Below are 23,575 nucleotides of genomic sequence, written 5' to 3' on the forward strand. Positions count from 1 at the left end.
TGGGCCACATATAAGATTTCCTGACTACTGTGGCAATGTGATTATCAAAGGAGAGACTACTGTCCACCTAGCTAACTTTAGGACTCCCTCTATGTTCCCCTCTACCAAATCTTCTACCTAACTACTATAAAGTACCTAGGCATTTAAACAAACACCATTCTCTTAGGAGATTTCATCTACCATTCATTAACTGGGAGAGTTATGTATCCTTAAACATGTATGCCCGAAATTTCTAGACTCTCTCAACCAGTTAGTCAACACCCCAACCAGGGATGATAAAATCCTGGATTTGGTCCTTACTAATATAGGGCAGCTTTGTTCCCATCTAATTGTAACTTGTTCCCTGGTCAAATCAGAACAGAAATCTGTTACCTGGTTCTTAAGACTGAAGCTGGAAGTATATTTCAATACCTCGTTATTCAGCGATTATGCAAAGACTAATGTACTAAAACTGAGTGATGACCTGTTTAAATTTGAAAGCCTCTTCCATCTTGACAACACCACTGTTTATGTGGAATCTTTTACCAACAAATTATACTAGCATATAAATAGCTGCGTAGATGAATCTGTTCCCCATTAGAAGTAAAAGCAATAGCAGATCTAAAAGTAACCCTCTATGGTGGAACAGGCTCTATAATAAATGAAAAAAAATCAAATCATGCATAAATAAATTTTACTCTCAAGATGCCAATAATTCTCTTGGTAAACATAACAAGAAGCTCCAGACCCTGATTAAATCAAGCAAAGACAGATATGAAGTCAAAATAGTCACCCAGTTGAGTGATAACCATTTCTGACCATGTCTGCAGATAACTGTTAGAAATTTCAGAAACATTGCACAACATTGCAGATAATAGCAACGGATATAACATTCTCAGATTCAGAAGCATAGCCAATATAGTAGCATACAAACTTAGTTCAAACTCCATACCCCATTCCCAGATTACATACCTGCATCTGCATCCTTTTCAAATTTCCCATGAATAAGTCTGCCAGGCCTATCCAAGGCCAAGAACATTATTTCTATGGGGCCAGTTAACATACCAGGCTGATGCAAGTTAGCCTGAAACATGGCTTGTTATGAATGGACAACAGAAACAATCATCAATGGACCTGGATAATTATAGATCCATAAGCCTGTCCAACCTTATCTGTAAGACTATGGAAAGGATCATTATGGAATTAATAAATACGGGCATACATAACCTACAAACTCTTGACCCACAGCGGATTAGATTTATCAAGGGGCAGGTCCTGCCTAATTAACCTGTTCAACTTTTTGAGAAGGTTACTGAAGCAAAAGAGAAGGGCAAATCAGTACAGACCACATACCTAGACCTCACCAAGGCATTTGACTCCATTTCACTCTCAGATATCATAGATAAACTCTCCCAACTAAATGTAAATCCTTCTGTAACTCTTTGGGTAGCAAACTGGCTCACAAATATAACCCAGGAAAAAGTCCATTCACTAGTGGTGTACCCCTGGGCTCAGCCCTTGGGCCATTTCTCTTTGGCACTTACCTTTTGGAGATGAAAATGGATGCTAAGGGCTTATGTCTGACCAAGTTTGCAGATGACAGCAAAATTCCGCAGAGAACATCAACATCCTCCAAGAAGGTTTTTCCTAAACCAATAGCTGTTGTCAAAATCACTGACTAAAACTAAATGCCAAAAAATGTAAAATTGCATCCTTAGGCAAGCACAATTTCCTTTGTAACTATCACATTGACAATACACCATTGGAAGTTGATCCAACAGTCAGGGATCGTGAAACTTATGTCAACAATGAACTGTCCTTCTATTACCACATATCCTCTGTTGTGAGGAAGTCCTTTTTCATCACCCAGTTTATATCAAAAGGTGTGGTGTCCAGGCCCAGGAATAGAATCATTCCATTGTACTTGGCTCTCATCAGGCTGATCATTGAATAACACCCCATTTAATGTGTACCTGTCCAAGGACTTGCTACACCTGGAGTGACCACAATGCTTTCTCTCTAAAAAGATCAAAGGACTAAATCATAAAAACTATTCAGACCATCTTATACAGGCTTCTAAGTGGTGACCTCTGCCCCACATATTTGCCACACCATACCCTATCCTATCAGACCTGTTATGCATTCACAAGTGCAATGATAGCATGAATACCTACTCAAGGGATCTCAGTTTCTTTTGCAACATTAATAGAACACGTTGGAGGGATATGTATGCATCACAGAAAATACATTTTCTATGGAAGTACTTCTCTTACTTTATTCAAATGTAATTTGGATGAATGGATGGGAAACTGCAAAGCCACCCCCAGTTTACCACCCAGGTCCCTCATACATAGGGGCATCAAGCCAATGTCTCAACATATCCTTTTTCTGCTCACCTCTGGGTTATTTGTACACAAAATATAAGGGTTAAAAACTATCCTGAGAATATAAGCCTAGGCTTTTAAGATTCCTGCAGCTGTATAGCCTAGTAACTATCTATGAACATATGAACCTTTTAACAGTTCCAAATTATAATTCCCAGATTTTTTTTATTAAGAACTGTTAAGAAGCAATTTGAATATTACATCCTCTATGTATGCAAAAAATCCAGGTTTGAATCAACATTTCAATGTGCTTTCTGTTATGTTTTATTGTGTTTTGGTTTATGTAAATGATACATATATGACTTCTCTATAGATAGGGATACTGAAGATTCTCAGAACATATATCTGTTCAGACAGCATGGAATCAAAAGTAAACCAAATACATTTCTCAATAAGAGTGACACTGTCACTGAAAAATGTTAAAAACCACAGAAAAGTAGATATGCACAAAAAAGTAAAAAATGCACATCTGACAGAAAGATGAAGCTGGTAGAAATTCTAATACCTAAAATCGCAAACTAAATGTAGAGCATAGCTAACATTAATGACACCTTCTTGTGAATTTTGCTTGAAAATTTCAATCTGTTCTATAGCTATAGTCCTATACTAATAACCATGAAGAGACACCTTCCTGAGAATTTTACAAGAAAATTTCAAAATATTTCAGAGATGCCGTCCTACATTGGTAAAGACCACAAAGAGGCCTCCATAGCAATTGGACTTCTCTGTTTTGTATCATATGCTTCACAACAAACTAACTATGATGTGTTTTACATGACAAACTCAGTACATTTCAGAATCATGTCCTTATTGTGTTGGTATAACATTCAGACTAAAAACATGTTTTACTTCTCAAAAATATCACCTATTTCAAAGGGTATGGAAATAACAATTCTGACTTGTATACACTGACATCTACGCATTAGAGATGCTGACATTTCTTTGCTTTTTACAGTATTAGCTCATATGAATACATATAACAGGAGTGAATATAAAACATAGCTCATGAAATACATATAACATGGGTGAATATCAAATAATATTTGTAATGTCAAATTAAGGCTAGAAGATCCATTAAAAATAGACAAACGTCAACATCTTCAAACATTAATTTTTAAAAAAAAAAAGTGTTTTGTTCAGGTTAACCTTTCAAAACATAGCATTATGTCAGAGCTGAAAAATCTGTATATTACTATATTAACATGAGTGTTTGTTTTGTCATTGTTATGCTTAAACAAATTCCAGATAGTTTACATAAGATATGATTTGGGGTGGAATGTCTGGATGTTCGTATACAGTTCCTATCAATCTTTCTATAAGAGAGTTGTTATTGTTCGGTGGTTCTGCTAAAAAAAAAAAAAAAAAATCTTTGTTCTTTTATGTAAGTGATAATGGTCTTGTTTCCATTTTTGATAGAAATGTAAACGTGATTTGGCGTTCGCAAATACAACAGAACTGAAAAAACCAAAACAAAAACGCCAAAAGCTATGCTGTCTTGAGACGCCTGAACATATCCAAATAAAAAACAGTTGTCCTCTGGAATAACAGTTAATAGAGAACCAAGTTGCCCATAAAATCCAACGTTTATTAAGAACCAACAGATGAACAAGTTAAGCGCTTTCACTCGTTACAAACACGGGCTTCATCAGAACTAATTTTTTAAAACAAACAATTGCAGTTTAAATAAACATTTTGGCGCCAAAGTGGTCGCTATTTAAAGGTACAGATCCTTGTGGCATGAACCTGCATATCCAGATGTAAAAATGTCAAAACCAAACCAGTATTTGACATATAAACAGACCCTACATTATCCAAATTATATAATTAAAAGGACGATCTATAAAATCAATCAATAAAAAATATTTTCCATTAAATCTATTGCAAACTGTCCAAATGTTGCTAATACTGATTTAGTTAGTTCAACAATGGTCTAATGGAAATAAAATCATTGAGCCCTGGGGGTGAAGAGGCATCTATGTACAGTTGCCACCACATTTCCTTATAAGATAGCAAACCTTTATAATCACCCCCCCTAGGTTCAATTTTAATAGTGTCCAAAATTGCAAACTTAAAATTTTGTTTGTCCCCCCACATTTTTATATGCCTGTATAATGCGTTTTTTTTCATCCTTCTTTTTTATGCTGTACATATGAGCATAAATACGCTTATGAAACTGCCTTTCGGTTTTACCTATATAAAAACCTGAACAAACAGAACATTTAGCTAAATATATAATTAGTTTAGACTTACAATTTCCCTGTCTAATCCTAATGTGGGACCTATTGATGTTATCTAGTATTATACCCTCTCCTTCATATATGGTATAACACAAATTGCAACTACTACATTGTTGTTTAATATACAACGGGTATGCCTAAGGATATACAAAATTTATAATGGTCTAGAAAGTAACTTATTTTTAATAGAAAAGTTGCATTAGCCCCAGCAATAAAATAAAGTTTTTTTTTTTCTTTATATGAACAGTCTTATTCACATACTGAAGAAAATATAGGTCTTTGTACATGGGAAGAGTTACCACACTCCATAGATATCCACCAAAATGATCTTGACCTGCTCAGTGCAGAGGTTACCTTCTCTGGTAAACTAAAAGTACCTGACTGCCAAACTGTGCAAATCTTATTGCTTTGTGGACATTTAAATTAGTAAAATAATCTGTCTTTGTCCTGGCTTCACAGTCACAAACCTCGTCTGAATAAATGACATTTATTTGTAAATTCCATAGAAAGAAATGCCATTTATTCAGACGAGGTTTATTGAATTTCCATCATTGTAAGCAAAAATGCTAGATGTTTTCTGTGTTTTGGGAATGAGCTACAAGAACATACAAGCAATAAATCATTTATCACCCCAGGACATAGTGAACATAAAAAAGCCAATAAGTAATATATTCTCACTGCAGTGTATTTAGAAAAAAATATTATGTCCCATATGGAATTCAAAGTGAAATCTAGTGAAAACATTAGTAAAACCCAGAAAAGAATTGCAAAGTATGTAAACACAGTTTAATTTTCAATGCCTTGTACTGGGTATTCAACTATTATTATATTATTCACTTAAAAATAATAGTATAAATTCAGTGCCAAACTTGTCTGGTAGAAGAAAAAGAAATCTTACCTCTATTATTCCTATTTTTCCCTCAGCATTTTGCTTGTACTTCTCAACAAAGGCTTTCATTTCCCCAGATAACTCCTGAAAATTAACAATAATACAATTGTGATTTGAGTCAGTGAATGCATAAAGAGGAAGTTAATGCTCATTAAGTGACAGAGTAACACAGATGTGGATTAACACCCTAATTTTTCTAGGACTGAAAATAGCATGCTATTTTTGTTTTCAGCAAGTTGAGTAGTAACTAGGATGCTCTGTGAGTGAATGATCTTCTTAAGGCTTTGTTAATTTACTTTGAACTGATCCTTTCTGTATATTTTGCACTCCATATTTGGTACCTAACAGAACAGTGCCAGTTCCTTACTTGTGTCAGGCCAGTTTGCACCCTCCTGTTTTCAATGTGAAAATACTGCTAACATGAAAAGTGATGGTGAAGGTTATTTTAAGTAGTTATACTGTGTTTGCAGGAATCACAGTTACTAGGAACATTAATAGAATTCATTTGGAATGTTTTTTTCATGAAAAGGGGAATACTTGAAACAGAAATAAACTGTCATTGAAAAGTAATGAGAATAGAATACCACATATTTGCTTCATAAAAATAACTATGAAAGTGAACAAACTTAACATAGATTTTTCAGGGAGGCATGACCACTGCACGTAATAAGCATGAGATGGGGGATTTACCTCCCACATTTTCCAAAATGAAATATTGTCATTTCAAAATTACAGCAACACAGTGAAGAAGGAAAACACAAATGTACACAAAAAAATGCATCCTGCAGTTTCTCCAAAATTGTATGATTAGAGGTTACAAATAATGAAGTCCAGTGAAGGTGGAAGAGAAGCCCCACATTAGGGTGTGTAGGGGGTGCTTTGGCATCTGCATAAATATACAGTTCAGCAGTTTTGAGTTAACTATTACACAGCAGGAGCTGTTTCCATAAATGCATGAATATACACTTTCCAAGCTTCAGGGAAACACAGTTCAGCCTCTAGTGAATCCAGCAAGTATATTAATAAGGCAATTTTGATCAAGCAGATATGTTTCAAATGATTGTAATTTCTAGAAAGATAGTGTAAATGTGTTTATTCTGTCAGCAGTGTTCAGGCATTGGTAAAGTGAACACATTCACAGTAACTGATGCACGGATACCAGTTCTCAGTTTGCCACATGGATACTGTGGAAGTTTTATCTAAACCACAGTTTAGCAGTAGTATTCTGAAATCTTATTCAGTAATATTAAAATATGGGCATTCTTTAATCATTCCTTACCACAAGCTCATTTACCTTTATGCCCCAAACAAATGGCACGGCAAGTCATTTGTCATATACTACTGCCTCTCCTTTATTAAATAATGAAGCAGAAAAACATGTTTAAAAAGGTTTGACACACAAACTGCACATTTGCAAAGTGTAACAGAAAAAATGCTGATAAAGTGATTTGCTGAAATCATACCACTTCAAAATACTTTATTTGACATTTGGCCAAAAGAATTATTTACTGAAGGTGATGCTTGCCTTCCATGACTGCGGCAGTCACAGCATCTCTTTGTTTTGAACTACAGCCACATCAGATATATTAAGAGGACTTCAGAGTGTGTCTGTAGTGCTCTTGATGACAAAGGAAGGAGTAGCTACCCTATTGCATTTTTACTCATTTTTAAAAGCTTACCAAAATATCTTAAACTTACTGATGTAAAAAAAGAAACATATAAGAAATGCAGAGGGCTTTGCTTGTTTGTGTCCCTGTACTCTCAGACTAATGACATTGGGCAGTATTTACAAAAATATTTTACAGCGATTAGGGCTTAAATATGGGAAAAAAGCCCTATGCAATTCACACAAGACATGCAGTTAAAGCCCTGAACATCCCAGATGACCCATGTTTGATTAGTGACTTGGGAAGGGAAGATGAGAAATGTGCAGTTATAGCTATATGTCATCCTGGTTGGAGGGAATGGTGGCTCCTGACTGTCTTTCTTTCTGATCCTGATCACTAGGCAGGGGCCCAAAGGACGGATAGCAGGTGCTGGTTTTGGAAATAATAGACTGTGGCTACCAAGTTGGTGATGGTAACCCTTCTGTGTGCATGGGAGGGACCTTACATGCATAGATAGAAGGGTATTGGTAGTCCATCTGATGATGCAGGTCTGCATATCACCACCACTGGTGGGGTTAGGGCCATACAGAAGAGCGTCTTTGTAGTTCTCACCTTAAATGGTATGAAGCTTCTGGGGGCTATTGTATATTTCCTGACTTATGGACAAGCATGATCAGTCACCGTAGGGCCCCGGGCTGGGATGGCAAGCCATATGTATATAAGCAAGGGGATGAGGGTATGCATCATAACAGAAAAGGGTCAGAGGAACTAGATGTGAGCAGGAGGACAAAGAACCTCATGGTTGTCTAAATGATGGCCTCCAAGGATGGCTATGACATGAGCTTGTGTCAGACTGGGGAGGCTTGATGGACAGCAAAAACATAAAAAAAAGATAAATAACTGAGGAATATATGCATTTGTGTGATAATGTATCTGAATAACCTCAAGTATGGAGTATGTATGCAAATAAAGGCCACTACTAGAAGCCCTACAGAATAGTGTGTACTTTATCTTAACAGCACATTTACAGGTCAGTATATATATATATATATATATATATATTTACACATACATACATACATACTTACACATTACACCCTATCATTACAGTAACCACCCTCCACACATAAACACACAGTTGCCTTAGACACACATCTTTGTTAGTCCCAAACAGTGATTCTATCCTGGCCATATACATTATGCATGTAATACCCACCTTTACTTAGACAGCTAATTATTCCAGGTCACCCCAAACACATGTAATAGACGTTCCCCCAGAGCTGGACTTCAGTATGTAGTGGTATGACTATGCAGTGGCAGAACTGTATACATTCTTTGCAAAATCACCCCATAAAACTGTATTTCCAGAGTCATACCTTTGTCTTTAATAGTCACTGTCCCTACACTCCATCTCTACAGAGCACATGTGGACTAGGCATGGAAGTGTGTTATACACAGCCTCATGTGGTACAAATGCATGAATGACAAGCAGCAACCTCAGCTACATAAATCACGAAACAGAACAGTTTAGAATTATTTGAAAGGAGTAACAAAAATTAGCCACCATGATGTTGGATGAACAGAGTGTGGAAAAGTATATCCATTTACAACATCACACAATGCTCACAAGACTACTTTCCAATCTAACACCCCCTTCCCTATGACACCCACAGAACGTATGCTTCACCTTTCCATATACGCACATATCTGGATTGCTAGATGGTCAGATACTGTGGTTGCCAGTATACTGCAGTTCTACGTGTCTCAGTTATTTCGCCCATTCACATTTTCCCTACCCACTCCTCCACATACCCTCTGTAAACATATCAGAGTTTGGCACTGGGCAGCACAGGGAACATCATAACATTTCTCCGTCTTGCCACACTTGCAATATATTTAAGTCTTGGTAAACCCCTTCCCTCCATCTATACCTTCATATCAACTCAGGCAAACAAAAACACAACACACCTGTACTAGTTAGTGTTGCATATATGCTTGGGCAGGGTACCCTCTGCTCTGTGACTAAATCCCCAAAGCACTATGCACCATGCAGTGCTCCTGATCTGTGGGGCAAACACCTGCTGACTCAGCTGGCACCGTGCAGCACTACTAACCTGTGGCATGCATGCCTACTGACTCAGCTGGCACCATGTAGTGCTCCTGATCTGTGGGGTGCACAGCTGCTGACTCAGCTAGCACTATGCAGCACTCCTGATCTGTGGAGCATACCTCTGCTGACTCAGCTCTGCAACATGCAGCACTCCTGACCGGTGGGGTGCACACCTGCTGACTCAGCTGGCCCCATGCAGTACTCCTAATGTGTGGGGTGCACACCTGTGGACTCAGCTGTGCACCATGCAGCACTACTGATCTGTGAGGTGCACACCTGCTGACTCAGCTGTGCACCATGCAGCACTCCTGATCTGTGGGGTGCACACCTGCTGACTCAGCTGGCACCATGCAGCACTCCTGATCTGTGGGGTGCACACCTGCTGACTCAGCTGGCACTATGCAGTGCTCCTGATCTGTGGGATGCACACCTGCTGACTCAGCTGGCACCATGCAGCACTCCTGATCTGTGGGATGCACACCTGCTGACTCAAATGGCACCATGTAGTGCTCCTGATCAGTGGGGTGCACACCTGCTGACTCAAATGGCACCATACAGTGTTCCTGATCTGTGGGCTGCTCACCTGTAACTCAGCATCAGAGTGTGGGATTGCTGTGCTTTGGGGAAAGATGGTGTAATGAATAATGTTCCATCCACTGAACATGGCTCCTACATCTTCATATGCAGCATTGCTTTAATGGCATTCCCTTTCATGAATTACACTAATCTTCCATCCATTTACAAGACACCAAATCTGGGATATTCATAATGTGCAGTGAACCTTATTTGTAAATCTGCCTAACTCTCAGAATGTTGTTTTTTTTAAAGTAACACTTGCAACCATATAACCTCAAAGCATAGGCAGCACTTTTAGACAATGGCCAGATTTGTTTCAAGATAGTTGGGCAACATATTGATACTGTAAGACATTTTCTAAGCAAAGGAACATTTAGAAAAATTGTACATTTGGACAACGCAGTCAATACTTGCTCAACCCAAATGGCATAAACATAAGCCTACTATATGGCAATCACAATAACACAGCTCAGTGAATCCAATCATGTTACGTTTATAAAACACTTAAGTCTTTAGCAGCCCAGTGAAAAAGACACATTTACTTTCATGTGCTAACAACCATTTAAATGTGTGTATTGTTCCTATTTAAAGGTGCTACCTTTTAAATAAAAAAGAAACATTCTATGTCCTTCCTATATTGCCAGAGCTTAATTTTTCATTATAGTTAACTCTTTTCAACTATTTATGTGGTTAGCTAGAATTTTTAACTTAATTAAGCACAACACACAATTTTCAACAAGTAATTTTAATAGCAGGTATAGATGCTGCACCTATGAGGATAAAAATAAGACTTTTTAGGATGTTACCTTCGTACTGCCTTTTTTACTTGCAATAATACTTGCACACATTGCATGTATGTGGTAGGCTTCCAAGGCAGCAAAAAGGTATGTCAAGTAAAAAACAAATCTAGCTTGCAGCTTATTTCCATACAGCACTACTTTTTTCTGTTGCAAATTTTCTTTTAAGCTGCCTTGTTGTCCTGTTGTACATTCAATTAATCTGGCTGCACTTGTAGTTACAAACAGCATGAGGTATCCGATATAACCTGAAGGTGAAATATTTCATGCATGTAATGAAGATCATTGGGCATTGCCAAGGAGATGCAAGTGAAATCAGAAGTCCAAGGAGATACCACTTCTTTTAAAATGAGACTTTAATTTGCTGTCTATGTTTCTGCTGTTTAATCTTAATGGAAATGCATTAAAGATTGCATGAATGCTCATGTATAATACAATTCAACTTCAACTTCAGTTTTATAAAAGTACTTTTTATTTTAACACTAAACACAATCAATGAGAAGCAAATGTTTTATAATATATAAAAAAGAAAAAATAACTATTACAAATGATAAATAGCTATATAAAGGCGAGCACACAAAGTACATAATTAAAGGAGAGCCACTTTTAACAAAAAACAGCTAACAACATAGCCAAACAATGTCCCAGATAACAAATCCAGGATGCAAACTGCCCCAAAGTACTGCAAACATAAATGACCAAAATGGTCAATGTTCCAGGACCATCAAATTTGCTAATGCCACTACATCATAAACCACAGAACAAAAATTTAAGATCCCTAGAATGTCCAGTATAGTTCTTGGTCAACAAGTTCAGATGGGCATGTCAGCAGTCTAATACCCAGGTTCCAACCAGTTCAACCAGGTACAAGGCCTGGGAGAAATTAGACAATGGAACAAATAGCAAAGTCCAGCAAAACATCCCAGACATAAGTGCAAACCCACAGCAATATCCATCACTAGCAGCAGCATTCCAGGATAAGAATAGCATGCTGAAGCAAACTATGGCAGGATGAAACATGCCCTCAGTGTAACTACATTGAAACGTACAGCATATTACATTAACAGCAATTTAAATGTAATAAATTAAACCATGATGTAAAATAACTCCAAAAACAAGGACTCATAGTTCAAGCTAAAAAATAGCACTAATGCAATATGATGTTTCATCCTTAGGCAGTCAGATCCCACCATCTTTGGGCATTCATTTCATGAAGCTGATAGTTTTGAAGTTCTTCTCCTTCCAAACACATGGTTATAAATGCTGGATATGCTCCAGTAAGCTCATTCTATCCATTTGTCAGCAAAAGTTATTGCTCTAATCTGCACCATAACTATACCTCTAGAATTTGAGTAAGAGTTAAGATTACAGTACAGTTTTCTAAATCAGATACAAAATTGTTGCCTGCAATTTGTATTATTTGCTGTAGAATTATTTTAAGTTAGTTTTGCATGGCTAGTTGACTAGGATATTTATATATCCATGCAGATAGGTGTGCATTCTTAGCTGACTCAGAAGTGTGTGTATCTATGTATATATGCGTGCATGGCTAGTTTACTAGGATGTTTTTTTAAATATACACGTGCGGGCGCGCACACACACACACACACATACACACACACATACACACACACACACACACACACACACACACACACACACACACACACACACACACACACACACACATGCACACACAAATTATTTCATAATCTCTTTCACTCTCTCTCTCTCTCTCTGTCTATATGTATGTGGAGTGGTGAATGACCATTACAATGCCCCAGTAATGGTGGATAAGTGGTACCATACACCCAAATAGTGATGAAGACTATTACAATACCTCACAAGGATGGGTGATTGGTGCCATACACAGAAAGAGTGACAAATGACCATTACAATACCTCAAAAAAGATGGATGATTGGTACCATACACGGAAATAGTGAAGGATGACCATTACAATACTCCAATAATGATGGATGACTGGCACCATACACTCAAAGAATGATGGATGCTTATTATAATACTCCAAAAGGATGGATGATTTGTAGCACACACCCAAAAAGTTATAGATGACCATTACATTATCCCAATAATGATGGATGTCTGGCACCAAACATACAAAGAGTTACAGATGACCATTACAATATTCCTTTAAGGATGGATGACTGGTATCATACACACACAGAGTGATAAAGGACCCTTACAATGCCCCTAAAGAATGGATGAGTGGTACTATACATCCGAAGAATGATGGACAACCATTACAATGCATCCAAACAATAATGGACAACCATTACAATGCTCTAAGAAATACAGATTTGTGGTACTATACACCTAAAGAGTGATAGATAACCATTACAATACCTCAAAAGGATAGGTAATTGATATTATACACCTAAATAATGATAGACAACCATTACAATACCTCAGAAGGATGGGTGATTGGTACTATACATCCAAAGAATGATGTGCAGCAATGACAATATCATAAAAGGATGAATGATTAGTACCATATACCTGAGGAATGATGGATGACCACTATAATATTCCATTAAGGATGCATGGCCAGTACTGTATCATAGACACATACCACTTTGATGAAAGTGTTTCAAAGCCCCCAGATGAAAGGTTGTGTGACAGGGAAAGAGTTGTCTAATTAGTGTATTAAAACTATAATCTCAGGGCCAGTAGAGCAATAGAAATGCTATCTCCCACAAAAAGAATCTGTAAGAGAGGAATTGTAAATGGAAATGGATGGAAAAATAATGCATTTTGACTGAAAATACATCAAATCAAACCAATACTTCCGCATTTATACATATCTTAATTTATAAATATCATATATGCACCAGTGAAAGTATATCAAAGTTCTGTTGTCTACACACATAAGTACCACTAACTATCTAGAAAACAAATCAAAATATAATTGCATTTATATCTATGTATACATGTGGGTTTTTGACTGTAACAATGTATGAATATCGTATCAATTAATTTGTCTTTCCAGCTATTGATCCAAAACAGAATGAAATACATTATATTGGGAACTACTGTGTATGTTTAAATGGGTATATGCATTTCCATCCATGCACCTGTGTAACATTCACAGAAAAAACAAACAAAAATAATAAAAAACAAATAGAAGCTTTGTTTCCATGCATTTATTTAATAGACTGAAAGCATAATGGAAATTGTTAAAAACACATCTTATTTTTTCTGTTGATCTTCACATTTGCTTATGCTGGCTTCAGTCACAGCTTCTACCAGTTTCTTTCCTTCCTTAATCTAGATGTTGGTACCTCCCAAATCAGTGGTTGCATATTTTAAAGCCTACAATAGCTGTGGTTCTCATCCTCCTTGTTTGCTTAGTAACTCTACTCCTGAGTTTATTGTCAGCCATTATATTATGTCAGGAACGTTTATAGCTTTGAACTACTTTGCCCAGGTGGACTAGTATACTGAGCAGGGGACACATTTGGATAACAGTAAAAGATCATTGTAGGAGCGCTGTTTTAGAATACATACTTTTTCTTACATAAAATAAAAAAATCATGGCCATATCAAGTTGAAAAAACCCACACAGTTTAACTGTAAAAAAAGCCAGACTGTCAAATTTTAGAAATAACTATTTTTGACGGTGCATTAATTCTAGGCACAGACCCCTGTAAGAATAAATACCAATGATATTCTGTATACCAGCATGGCTTTTACAAATTTCATAGAGTCTTACTGGTGTACTTTACCTTGTGAAAGTTATCAGAGCAATCAGTAGTTAGCACCTTAATAAGTAGGCTTATAGAACGAATCAGTGAATGAACTAACTTGCACCTTAATAAGTAGGTTTATAGTACGAATCTGTGAATGAACTAGCTCGTACCTTATTAAGTAGGTTTATAATACCAATCTATGAATGAACTAGCTGCCAAGTAGGTTTATAGTACGAATCTGTGAATGAACTAGCTCGCACCCTAATAAATAAGTTTATAGTACGAATCTGTGAATGAACTATCTGGCACCTTAATAAGCAGATTTATAGTAAGAATATGTGAATGAACTAGCTTGCACCTTAATAAGGAGGTTTATAGTATGAATCTGTGAATTAATTAGCTGGCACCTTAATAAGTAGGTTTATAGCATGAATCTGTGAATGAACTAGCTCGGACCTTAATAAGTAGATTTATAGTACAAATCTGTGAATGAACTAGCTCATACCTTATTAAGTAGGTTTATAATACCAATCTGTGAATGAACTAGCTGGCACTTTAATAAGTAGGATTATAGTACGAATCTGTGAATGAACTGGCTCGCACCTCAATAAGTAGGTTTATAGTACGAATCTGTGAATGAACTAGCTCGCACCTTATTAAGTAGGTTTATAATACCAATCTGTGAATGAACTAGCTCACACCTTAATAAGGAGGCTTATAGTATGAATCTGTGAATTAATTAGCTGGTACCTTAATAAGTAGGTTTATAGTATGAATCTGTGAATGAACTAGCTGGCATCTTAATAAGTAGGTATATAGTATGACTCTTTGAATGAACTAGCTCACACATTAATAAGGAGATTTATAGTATGAATCTGTGAATGAACTAGCTCGCACCTTAATAAGTAGGTTTATACTATGACTCTTTGAATGAACTAGCTCACACTTTAATAATTAGGTTTATAGTATGAATCTGTGAATGAACTAACTCACACCTTAATAAGTAGGGTTATAGTACAAATCTGTGAATGAACTAGCTCTCACCTTAATAAGTAGGTTTATAGTATGAATCTGTGAATGAACTAGCTCACACCTTAATAATTAGGTTTATAGTATGAAGCTGTGAATGAACTAGCTGGCACCTTAATAAGTAGGTTTATAGTATGAATCTGTGAATAAACTAGCTCGCACCTTAATAAGTAGGTTTATAGTATGAATCTGTGAATGAACTATCTTGTACCTTAATAAGTAGTATGAATCTGTGAATGATCTAGCTTGCATCTTAATAAGTAGGTTTATAGTACAAATCTGTGAATGAACTAGCTTGTACCTTAATAAGTCAGTTTATAGTATGAATCTGTGAATGAACTGTATCACTGTACAGTAATCCTCCATGGAAAATTGGACTTGCAAATGCAAAACCAAGAAGCCCTTTAGCTGGTAAACACATTTAAATCCTTGGCCTCAGGTGGGGAAACATTACTGATGGACTTACTGCAAATAAGCAAGTCAAATGGCATCAGGAATACTTGGTCTAGGGATCTAAACCTCTTCTGCAATATCAACAGAATGGTTTAGAGAGACAGGTATAACTCACAGAGGATACTACTGCTCTGGAAAGACTCCCATCCACATAAAACAAAGTTCATCCCTGTTGATGTTCAAAAGCAAGTTAGATCTATGGATGGAAAACAGAAAATGTGCCCCAGGCTTGCCCCGTGTACTACTAATGGACAGAGGCAGCTCATAAATGCTTTATCCCATGCATGGGTCCCCTCAAATTATCTATGGTATGATCCCAGTTATTCTCAGTATGGGTAATATATAATTATCTACCATGGGATACATAAAGCCAGTCTATAACGAAATGGGATAGTTATTTTGAGCACAAAAAATGAAGCTGGCTAGGCTTAAAATAGCCCACAGAGGCAGCTAGCCTAGTACTTACCTATGAACCTAAGAACATGTTAAACTGCAGAACAGTACCATTCACATCCTCTTTCACCAGAATGCTACTTGTGGATTTGGGGCTGAAATTCAAAGTTGTGCCAAATGTTTTATACCATTTTCTGAAGTCAGTTGGCCTTTATAGCATGACACATCTTTTTTGTAACTAGTGTTTTTGTGTCATAGCTATTCATCAGGCAGTTAACAATTTATTTTATGTTTATTTACACATTATGTTTATTTGTTCATTATTTTAATAAACTGGGTGGGCCAACAAGGACCCTTTTATGCACGACTCCCTACAAGATTATACAATAGAATGAAACACAAGTGGAACTGTATATGGAACTGCTAACATCTATTTAGCATTTATCATAATTATAATTATATAACATTGTATTTTAAAGTCCAGAACCAGTTTATCTCCAGACAGGATGATACTAACAGTTAGCAAATTGATGGCTATGTACCACACCAGCCTAAGATGAACACTTGCTACAAGAAACAGCATATAAGAGGTTATATTTGTAGTTGGGAGTGGTGTCCATGTAACCTTATTGTGAATAAAGCATTTTATGAAGTTACCAGATTGTATCATATGTTTAAATCTTTCTGTCAGTCAAGAAATTCAGCAATATATGTGTGAACTCTGAAATCTGGAATTCTCCTGACTTCTGGTCGTAGGCAGGAACACTGGTTTATGATTCGTAAGAAAGTGAAATTTAATTTTTATTAGTTGAAATTCCAATAATTCCACATGTAATTATTAAGTGTACTTTCTAGTCATTACCATATATCCGGTACAATTTTTAGAGCATCTATTTATGTGCACAATTACAACAGCTTCTAAATACAGAAGAGTCAATAAAGCAAACTGTCAGAATTAGAACCAATACATTTAAGAAGAAATTACAGTTATGGTGAAAGAATGCTGAATTTCATGCACATGTCATGTGTTTCCAGTTTACAGGGAGTCTAAACTGAAATGTCCATGTATTTTCCTTGAGAAATGGAAAAATCACTCTGGCTAGGATATTACAAAGAGCAGTCACAAAGAACATGGCACAAGTTTTATTGTCTGTTTTTCTGGTGATATGGGTGTTGGCATCTACAGATGATCAGAGTGGAGGGCAATGACCCAACATATGAGTTCTATAAGTTTATCTAGTTAAAGTAATGCTTACTTTTCAATTTTAAACCAATTTGAATTCATAAGGAAGAAAGTACTCAAGCTTGGGGAATGAATCTGAATGTTCTCTTTTGTATTATCAGCAACAGTGAGTTATATGTACTTGAAGAGGGAACAATGAGTCTGGGGCATTAAATTCTCTGCATCAAAGATTTATTAAATGTCAGGAACAAGTAATCTGCTCAGTGTATAACAGATGCTATTTTGTGCTGACAGCTTGTTATTCAGAAAATGAAGGTGTTTTTTTAAATGTCAGAAACAGGCCAAGCAGTGGATGAGGTACTTAAAGAAGACCTTAATAAGAAGGTTTACAGTTATAAAGTCTTCAATTCCAGAAATATGCATGTTAATCAATCCGAATCTCAGCTTTTATGCCAAACACCATGTATTTGGTTTTGATGAAATAAACTTTAACCATTATTTCTTTCACTTATTTTATATTTGTTATTTATTTATGTATTTATTTTTGCTCATAATCAGGTTAGCGGTATGGGTAAATGCTAGGTCATTCATGGAAAAAATGGAGTAGGGGCTATAAGGTGTAATTCAAGTTTTAATGGAAGAGTGGAATACTGGTGAACTGAGTATTAATCCTTTTGAGATGTCTGAAGGAATATAAGTAGACAGAAGATTTCTCTCTGTTGTAAGTCTAAGGGTATAGTGGCTTAAACAGCCAGTAAACCAACAGCAAATCTCTTTTTTCAAATCTTCTAATATGGAGTTGATGTAATAAAAGCTAACTCACTGTTAAGAAGAAAAAAATCTGTGCTGTTGTCAAAACGTATCTCATGATCTGAATATAAAGGCAGCAGGGATATTAGATAGTGGTAACAGTGATATATTTTGATTCTGAACCATTGCTAACATTTCAACAGTATTTTACAGTTAATCAAATTATTCATTTTGTGGTCTCCTACAAGTTATTTGAGGGCTTTGGAGAATCTGAGAAACAGAGAAATAGGCCTATAATTTTCAACGTCAGTGTTTTCATCTTTTTAGGAATGTATGTGCTGTTAAAATCTTTACAGGTCTTATGTATGCATTTACTGGAGATGATGGTGTTTTAGATGTAGATTATGGGTTATCAGGAAGTCAATGTAAAAACTGAGGTATCTGGAGTGAAGGCTATCAGACATAGAGCTTCCATAATCACTATAGATTCTTAATCTGAGAAACCTAGTATCATCTACAGTAATTGTAAGGGTGGAATGTCAGAAATGTGACTGGCTATATGGGGTGATATTGTAATGATAGGTCTAGTGCACATTTGTCCCTGAGAAAGTGTAATGAGTGACCTAGGTAAGGAATGAGAATTCGGAAGATGTGGATTGGGCCTTTTCTTCAAAATGGTAATTATATCTGAAAATAGACCAGGAGTGTTCAAGAATTTCTTGGAAATAAGATAGCTGCCACCTTTGTTTTCTGTCAGTGAAATTCTCTCCTGCATTTCTTCTTTGCTACAATTAGAAACAGTATTGCACTTTTATAAACTTATGACTCATCATATTTGACAAATATTAATTCATTTTCAACCAATCAGCTGTTCTGTTCAGCTACTTACAAAGCATATTTTGACTATATATATATCTATATATATATATATCTATATATATATATATCTATATATATATATATATATATATATATCTATATGTATATATATATATATATATATATATATGTATATATATATATATATATATATATATATATATATATATATATATATATATATATATATATATACATACATATATGTGTATATATATATATATATATATATATATATATATATATATATATAGTTACATGCCACACCATGGTTCTGTTGAGAATAAAGGCTGTATCTTTACAGATGGACAAAAAAATGCCCCGCAGGTTACTGAAAAACAATGCTATCACAAGAAGTCATTATTTCGTATACAACAGGCCTAGTTTACTTTGCTTAACCGAAAGGCTGACTTTGCCAAAATACGAAATGGTGTCTGTAGTCTTGACAGAAAATATAACAAAAGTAATATTCAGTACCTTGAAGAAACCTGGGTAATGAATACACATAAAATAAACATGAAGTCTCTGGTTCTGCTTATCTCCAAGCAATGGTATACTATGTTTTAAATTGGAAATAGTACTTGGAAAAAAATGTCTGTTCTATAGCTTGATGCTCTGGGCTTCTAGTTCTCTCTTAACTTCAGATTTCCCTTGTTTTTCTCTGACTTCTGACTTGGGCTACACAGCCTCTTCATTTTGTACATCTTTCAGTAACAGTTGTGCTTAATTGCCAATGAAACACTCAGTTCCTCTTAAAGGAAAATCCCACCATCTCTTACAGTTTAACTCAACCCTTAGGATTTCTTTTTCAGTACAGTATTGTTCCAGCATTGATTAGGTACCAGAAAACCACCTGTACTTTATAAAACTTTCATGTCTTTGCCTTGGAATCAAAGGAAGGCAACCATCCCCCTTCTTTTAAGCTTATCTTCTTATGTACTTTACAGAGGAATTGTTTCTGCCTACATGACATACCATAGACATAGGAAAATCTGTAGGTTTACCTGCCAGGTACTGCCGACAATCTTGCATAGGCAATCAGTCTTGCCAACATCAGCAGGTCAGCAGCTGCTATTATAAAAAAAGCAGGCAGAATGTTATGAAACTCTCCCTTTATTGTAGAACAGAAGAGAAACAGTATCTGTGCACCTAGTTGCTGCCATAATAACTCATCTTTCTGCAGAGCCATCCTGATCTGAGCAGTTCTGTCCTGCACGGGGTGGGGACGTGAAAAAAATGGTACCATAGCAAATGTTTTGATGTTTTACAAGAAAAATATTTTCTGCCTTTTATCTAACTGTCCCAGAAAGCTATGATACTACATTTAAGTCATCTTAATACCATGCAAAGCAGAATAAACTGCCAACATGGCACATCACAGAGTCTTTATTTTGGTAATAACGGGAAAATAATTTTGTTTTATTTGATGATGGCATAGTTTTTCCAGCACAATCACATGTTTCAGTAAGACTGTCCAACTTTGGACATTTAAAAAGACAGCAAACCTAATAGTTGAGCACATATTTTTGTATATTGATCCACTTGTAAGCTACATTTTCTGGAACTGCATCAGATTTATAGAAAGTATTAGTTTTCCACACAATGAAGAGTTAGTATGCTGCAATATAGTGAATCAAAGGGTAGCAATGAAACATAATTAGAAAAAACTAATATAGGAATGCATGTGTGCCTCAGTTAAAAAATCTTATAACACAAATTCAAGGACAGATTTTTTTTACAGCGCTTGTAAATTTCTTTTAAGCAAACACAGCAAATGCCATAGCAAATTTCTTCAACATTCAGGATAACAAAACAAACAAACAAACATACAAACAAACAAGCAAACAAACAATTAAATAAATAATCTTCCTACGTCCGCATACGCTGGTTGAGAGGTAGAACCAGTTCTTTGAATAATTGATTAACAGCTCTTGGATTGGAGTTGCAGTTTTGATATCTTAGGAAGAGTATGAGGGAGGGTCTGCCATTGGTCAGAGGGATGCAAAATGAGAATCTTTAGAAAATCCTGCAGTGTAGCTACTTACTTTGTCTATATAGATAGATATACAGTAGATATAAATATATAGATATAGATATGGATATAGATATAGATGTGTGTGTGTGTGTGTGTGTGTGTGTGTGTGTGTGTGTGTGTGTGTGAGTGTGCACGTGCATGTGTGTGTGTGTGTGTGTGTGTGTGTGTGTGTGTGTGTGTGTGTCTGTGTGTGTGTGTGTGTGTGTGTGTGTGTGTGTGTGTGTGTGTGTGTGTGTGTGTGTGTGTGTGTGTGTGTGTGTTATGTGTATAAAACACATACATCTTTATTTCAAATGACTGGTGCCAAATAAGTGGCCTAAAACTCAATGCCAACAAATGCATTATAATGCCTTTGGGAAACTGTCAACTCAAATTAATCAGTCACCGATAAAACACCCCCAAGATTTGACCCAGTAGTAGGTGATCTGGGTACATATGTAGACAGCAATCTGGCCTTTGACTAATATATAGCTAAGATATTAAGAAAATCATTCTATGTTGCCCAGCTTATAGGTAAGGGTATGACTTTCAGTTCCAAGTATGTTATAGTACCACTCTGCTCGGCCTTTATCAAACCTATCATTGAATATAATGCCGACCTTTGGCATGTATCTAATGAGCCACTTGCAACAGTTGGAACACCCACAAATGTTTTTCACCAGGAGAATTCAGGGCTTGAATACCCTGTCTTACACTGATCTCCTAAAGGCTCTGTCTCTGCATTCAGTCTCCTGCAGGCTGCTGAGTGGGGATCTTTACCTGGCTCACATGGATTCCTCAGACCCTGATGCACAAAAAGCACCAGAAATACTAGATCCAGAGATCTGAAGTTTGCTTGTGACTTAAACAGAATATGCTGGAGAGACAGATATGTGCTGCAAAGAATCCCTGCAGTATGTAAAACAGAGTTCATCCCTTACTCTATTCAAAGAAAACCTAGAAAAGTGGATGGAAACTCATAAATGTATCCCCCGGTCTGGCCCCCATGTCCCTTATAGACAGAGGCCATCAATAAGAAAAGCATTATCCTAACCAACAGCACCCCATTACAAAACCTTACAAATCCTTAGTTACTTCTCTACTAACATCCCTATATAGATGCCCGTGATATTTTGGAACCGAATGGTATGGGGATGTGCCGTTAGACTTGTAAAGGTCCTGGTGGTCATTAGCCTAGTAACAACCTATAAACCTATGACCTTATTATTTTCCTATTATTTGAGTTCCTATTAGCAATGAATACAGATTTAAGATGGCCATTGAAACTTAATGTAATAAATTTGGTACTTACGTATTATCGCAACCAGATTTTCGCAGGAAAACCGTTTGCTTCCCGCTCATTGAATCAGTTTGCGAATGTTGTAAAAAAGCAATATAATGTGTTCTCTTTAGCACTTTACTTTGTTTGGTGCATTGTTATCAATACAAATTGAAAGATGTCCTGTTTTTATGTACGCAGTTTACTGCCAGCATCTCACTTATTGCAAGTTGCATATTGCACTACGAATTGTCATTGCTGACAATTTACCACCACACAGAAAGACCAAACCAGCGAATGAGCACTCCACAACGTTACAGCACTAAGAAAAGCAATAATCTGTGTGAAGTACAATATGTATTTATCAGAACATGCCACCATCCCTAAACTAAACAAAACAAAACCGGTACTGCGAACTTCTTCTGTGAAAAACGCCCCCCAGAATCGGCTGTCCACATAATCCGGTCTCCCTTTTAAAAACCATTACTTATTACAACTCTCTCATTGAAAGGGTTATTTTCAAAGATGTTTACAAATTGTGAGAAAAACTGTTTACCAAGAGCATGATTCCTGTGCCTGTGTTTTCCGTCTCAGGATTCCTTCCTCATACTGAAAAAAAATCTTTCGTCAATAAGAGAGTAACCATGCCAATTTCATTGCGCGTTTTTAATGCACCCATAACAGGAAGAGAAATTTTTCAAATGTGTTTTCTTCCTGAAGATAATCAAAAGTTATTCTTTATCAATAAAGACTTAAAACAACACTTTACTGTGTTTCCTGCACTCGTTTTGATTCCATGAAACGAATTTCGCAACCGCGAAAATCTGGTTGCGATAATACGTAAGTACAATAAATTTAATTAAAGATTAATAAGGATGTTGGCCCCTTCCTTACTGATGTAATAGGTGGGGCACTTATATCAGCTTTCCAGCTAGTCCCACAAGACCTGATCCTAATCTTCCTCCTTAGTTTTCTGTGCATATTATAAATTAAATACCTCACATTTATAAAGGGCCACTTTTGGAAACTGCTATTAATAGACCTTTGAAAGTCCCTTTTTGGAGACATATGCTGTTAAACTTTATTCTTACCATATGTAGTATGGGGATAAGGTTACTGCATGTGTTCACTAAATGTGGTTTATATATCTATGCTGCATCCTGCTATGCAAAAGGGCAGCATTCATGCTTTGTGGGTGCAAACAGAAGTTTGTTATGGAAATTGGAAAACTGCTGGCTCTTGTAAGGAATGTTTGGGCAACTGACAAGAAGACAGAGCAGACAAGATATTCTAGAATTTATCTCCAAG

General features: G+C 36.2%; 1 protein-coding gene across 1 annotated transcript in view; it reads right to left on the minus strand.

Moving 5' to 3' along the window:
* Nucleotides 1-23,575, minus strand: part of CALB1 (calbindin 1) — a 304,441-nt gene that overhangs the window by 212,094 nt on the left and 68,772 nt on the right. The window contains exon 3 of the mRNA XM_044065392.1: nt 5,499-5,573. Within this exon, the coding sequence (XP_043921327.1) occupies nt 5,499-5,573 (75 nt within the window). The remainder of the gene's footprint in view (nt 1-5,498; nt 5,574-23,575) is intronic.

The sequence above is a fragment of the Protopterus annectens genome, chromosome 3.part0, assembly GCF_019279795.1.
Source record: "Protopterus annectens isolate FY-2018-M chromosome 3.part0, PAN1.0, whole genome shotgun sequence".
In the NCBI taxonomy this organism is placed as follows: domain Eukaryota; kingdom Metazoa; phylum Chordata; order Ceratodontiformes; family Protopteridae; genus Protopterus; species Protopterus annectens.